Source organism: Populus euphratica, unplaced genomic scaffold, assembly GCF_000495115.2.
Source record: "Populus euphratica unplaced genomic scaffold, PopEup_1.0 scaffold217.1, whole genome shotgun sequence".
Taxonomy (NCBI): Eukaryota; Viridiplantae; Streptophyta; class Magnoliopsida; order Malpighiales; family Salicaceae; genus Populus; species Populus euphratica.
The window spans coordinates 513,336-518,462 of NW_011500036.1; the positions used below are offsets into that span (position 1 = coordinate 513,336).

General features: G+C 30.1%; 1 protein-coding gene across 1 annotated transcript in view; it reads left to right on the forward strand.

Moving 5' to 3' along the window:
* Positions 1-743, forward strand: part of LOC105142775 (auxin response factor 8-like) — a 9,335-nt gene extending 8,592 nt beyond the window's left edge. Inside the window, exons 14-15 of the mRNA XM_011050566.1 lie at positions 7-147; positions 236-743. Coding sequence (XP_011048868.1) covers positions 7-147; positions 236-365 — 271 coding nt within the window. The 3' untranslated portion in view covers positions 366-743. The remainder of the gene's footprint in view (positions 1-6; positions 148-235) is intronic.
* Positions 744-5,127: the final 4,384 nt, after the last annotated feature.

The following is a 5,127-nucleotide window of genomic DNA, read 5'->3' on the forward strand; positions in this document are numbered from 1 at the left end:
GTTCAGCAGCTATCATGAGCTGCGAGGAGAACTGGCTCAGATGTTTGGAATTGAGGGGAAATTGGAAAACCCTCATAGATCAGGCTGGCAGCTTGTATTTGTCGACAGGGAGAATGATGTACTTCTCCTTGGAGATGACCCCTGGGAGTAAGTACCAAGTTTCCCTTCTTGGAGAATCCCCATAATTTAGCCACTTTTTTCAACCTAACACTGTTATCGTCACCATCACCTGCAGGTTATTTGTGAACAATGTTTGGTATATCAAGATACTCTCTCCGGAGGATGTATTAAAATTGGGAGAGCAGGGTGGTGTAGAACCCTCTGGCCCAAATGCAGTGCACAGGATGAGTGGTGGTGTGGCTTAAGACCCTGCCCCCGGCTCCCCGAAACTGAGTGGTCTAGAGCTGCATGGCATTCTTCCTTCCACGTGGTTCATCAAATCCTCACTCCCTAGAGTTGAGATAAACTTGAATGAAATCCCATCTCCTCCAACGTGTGCACCTCTCCCGGTTTCTTTATGTCTCCTACGTTATTATATATTACTTTGCCTAGACTAACTAGTTATTCTGAAGAATTTGACTTTTATCATGGATTAGATACATCTAAGTTCTCACTAGTGAGCCCAAAGAATTAGAATGTGGCAGAATGGTCTAGGTATGTAAACTTGAATGAGCAATCATGCCTTCCATGCTATTAAAATATTACACTGTTTTTGGTATTTTTATGATTATTATTCACTCAAAGTGTGACAGACAACTGCATACCAAAGTCTAGGTTACATTGTGACATCGAAAAGGTACATCATGCTTGCTGACCTTGTCGTTTGATACATGTGTTCAAGGAAATATGTTCAAGCAATATTTTTAAACGAGTTGCTAGTGGATTCGTGGGCTCACCGATCATTGATGACTATAATTGCTAATGTAATGCCACAGTAAACGCCTTTGTCTTTACCAGCTACCGGAGCTCTGAGCCACCCAGTTTTGATAGATAACAATGATCATCGACTCCTGCAACCAGTCTATCTCCTTGAACAAGATCCTCGAAGTTAGGTTTTTGGTTATTAGGAATTTAGGATGGACAGAATCATTTAGCTCAAGCAAGAATCAATCAATCAATCAATCATATGGACAGCATCTATATCAATGAATAAGCTTTGGAAATTTAGTTCATGCAGGCTGTTCACTTCGTAGTTGTTTCATGGACCCCGACCATCGGCTTCTCCCCGAAAAATAACCAGGTCTCTTTGTACGCGTAAAACATTTATTAGTGACTTTGGTATAGTTTATTACTGGTTATATGACTGGCTGTGAATTACTTGACCCGATAGAGATTTCTCAAAGTGTTTTTATGGTTAAAAAATATCCAAGTGAAAATAAAAAAGTTGTGTATATATAATTATATAAATCAAGAACTATATGTGTTAATAAATAAAATTATGAATAATAACTAAAAATAAAATTAGAAAAATTAAGAGATAAATGTAGATAAAAATATTTATTCTTGCAAAATAAGACATTTATCCAATTATATTTACTAATTTTTTATTAAAATAATATTTTTATCTAATCAAATGATAATAAAAATAAATACATTTAATTAATAGAGTAAAATAAAAGGAAAACAAAAATACTATACAAGACTGCACGAATTAGAAGATTTATCTTAAAATAAGTATTTTTTATTTTAAAAAATAAAATTCATCTATACTAAAGAAAAAAAAAATTATAGATGAATCAATTTTTTTTTTTCAAAAATTAAACTAAAAAATATTTTTTATTTAAAAGAGACTCTATAAACAAAAGAGAGAAGAGTATTAATTAAAATATAAATAAAAAATATTTAAAATAAACAAAAAATAATAATAATAAAAAAAAATAATTTAGAAAAAAAAGAAGAAAAAGGCTAAGTGTTGCTTGGCCTAGTAAGCCATGCCAACCCGCCTAGGCCGTTTTGTTAGGGCCTGTGTACTTGGACCATTATCTTTTTACATTATATCGCCCATCCTAATATTTTTTGAAAAACAATTTAGTTGACATATTGCTTGGTAAGATAAATGATGTATTATTTATTTTTTCTCAGATTTAAAAAAATCAAGGCTAAAGGTTTTTTTGATCCAAAACACAATAGGAACCGTTGTTAAAATTATCTATGACTTTAAAAAACCTAAAAAACTAGAGGTGAGCAAAAAAACTAAAAAATTGATTAAACTGAGAAAACTGAAAAAAATAAAAAAAAAAACCAAACCGTGAAAAAAACCAATCAAACCAATTAAAATTTTAAAAAAACTAGTCGGTTAGGTTTGGTTTTGGTTTTATAAGCTTGAAACCAAAAAGACCGAACCAAACCCAAATAAAAAAAACTAGAAAAAACTGAGCCAAACAAAAAAACCGAGCCAAACTGGTTTGAACTGGTTTTTATTCTAAAAAACAAAATTGAACCAAAACCGGTCTATTTGAAACAATTTTTTTTTAATTTTAGTTTGGTTACTTTTTTTGATAAAAACCAAATCGAATCGAAAATGATCACACCTATAAAAAACAATTCCAAAACTTAAATCAACCTGAAACAAAAAATACTCTCGGACTTAGATCTTTTTTTAGGCATTTTTAAGGTTTAAAAAATCACCCCATATGAACTCTTCTCAGTAAATTGAACCATCTGGCATAAAACTTGATCGTTTTGATGGTCTAAATGGTGCTAACAACACAAAAAATGATTTTTTTTATAGTTAGAATCTGATGACCTCTCTCTCTCTTTTTACACTAGGGACTAAAAAATAACAAAAATAAAATTTTATACCAAAATTAAATTGAAAAAAATATTAAGGTATCAAATATCTGTAGTTTTTAAAGTATTAGGACTAAATTAAACTCTATGGGTGAACTTTGAAACCATCACCCATATGTAAAATATGAGAGAGCGAACAATGCATTAGAACACTACATGTTTTAGATTTTAAGTAATGACACTTCCCTACATTTATAATGAGAAGAATCAAGTATATGTTGTTTTTTTTACCTGTTCTTGTCTTAGTAGTCAAGACGTAATATATCCTGATATCCTTCAATTAGCATCGAGTCTTGAATTCCATATTAGTATTTTTTAAAAAAAATTCTTGATATCAAACCCAAAATGTAAAAAACAAATCTAATATTTTAGGTTGTGCTTGATTACTGTTTTGTATTTGGTTAGTGTTCTATGATAGATATATAAGTGAGATTCAAAAAACATAAATGTATTTGGTTGAAGAGATACAAAAACATAAAAGAAATTGATTTCTAGGATATTTTGGAGTGAATGAATTTCTATACTTAGTTAGCATCATTATTTTTTCATAGATAGATCACTAGTTTTATTTTTATTTTTCTATAACCTTAAAAAAAAATGTAAAATGCTAGGAAGTCAAAACTTTAATGTATAACTGGCAAAGAACTTTTAAAATATTGAGATAGTGAAATATTGATTGATAATTTTTTTTTTAAAAAATACTAAGATGATAACACACTAGATCAACCTAGGCAAAACATATTTAACTCGCGAAACCAGTGATCTAGGGCATCAGCTTGTGATAGCACTATGGAATACAAATCAAAATAAATTAGAAAGCCTAATTCTAATTAACCAAATATTTAAGGCCTAAAATAAAAAAAAATTCAATTAAAAAAATAACTTGAGCAAACCTAGGACGGTGGCTCATGTTATGCTACAACCCAGACCAAATTGTTTGTAACGTGAAAAAAAAATGTTCAAGCGACACCAATATTTTTAAAGAAGAAAGAAAAATCTAAAACTTAAATCATTGACCTGACTTGATTCATTTAAGGATGACAATTTCACTCAAACTTAATGGATATGAACTTGAATTGAGTTGAATTGATAGGAATTTTATTTACCCGTTTGGGTAATACTTGAAGTCAAAAAGTCAGGTTTGGATAGAGTATGTATATTTTCTTGTCCAAACCTAACCCAAACCATAAACATAACTTTAATGTTTAAAAAAATTACAGTTGTACCCAACTATATATATAAAGAAAAATTAGGGTTTCCCTCTCCAACCTCAAACTACCTTTCTCTTTATTTCTCCCTTTTGGTCTCTTCTCTAATCGCTAGCTAGCGGAATGAAGATGGTGGATGAGGCGAGAGCTACTGAATTTTCCTAAACAAGGTAATTAACTTCATTTCTTAAATTTAATTATGCCTAGCTAAGAAGACAAGTATATTGCATAGATATTAATACATGTTTTATTAGTCAAATATATACACCTTTTGAAAAAAAGCTATCAATTTGCACACAACACAACATGGGTTATGCTTGGTTGGACTCATTATAGCCAAGTCAGTTTCTTATGTGCTTTTAAATTTTTGCCTAATTGCTATGATTTTGCATATTTTATGCTTAGTGTCTATCCAAATTTCAAGTCATGTTGTAATATTTGAATTTTTACTTGATTTTATTTAATGATCATTCAAATATTTTTTATAGAAAATTACTGGAGTTTCCAAGAATACCTAGTAGATATTCAAAACCCAATTGGGTCGGGTTTGGTTTGTACCCAATTGAGTTCATGTGATAAATTTAGGTTTAGGTTCGGGTATGGATATTTAAAAACCTAACCGATGGGTATCTATTGTCATTCCTAAATGCATTAAGTTGAGCTAATTTAATTATATGATTAAAAAAGTTTAACATTGAACGATAAATAAAAAGACTCGAATTAATCTTGGTCATTTTTAAAATTAGTGAAAAATAATATAAAAGCCAAAAATAAAAGCATATCCTGATCTCTAAATAAATCCAATGCTGAAAGATAGACTAAAAAAACATAATCTTAAAAAAGAAAAAAAAAACAAATCATTTATTGTCTCACGCTACGTTACGGGTCATATATTCTTTCTAACCTTAAAAAATATTAAAATAAATGGATATGGTGACATAATAGATATATATTTTTTAAAATAAATATTGAGAAATTATTTTAATTCAGTTAAAAAATATTTAAAAAGAAGCTAGATGACACGACGAAAAGATTGATGTCTTCTCCCAAGTGCAGGAGTGTCGAAGTAATAAATAACCCGGCAAGACCAGGGTCGAACCACAGGGAGGTTAATTATACAAATTATAAA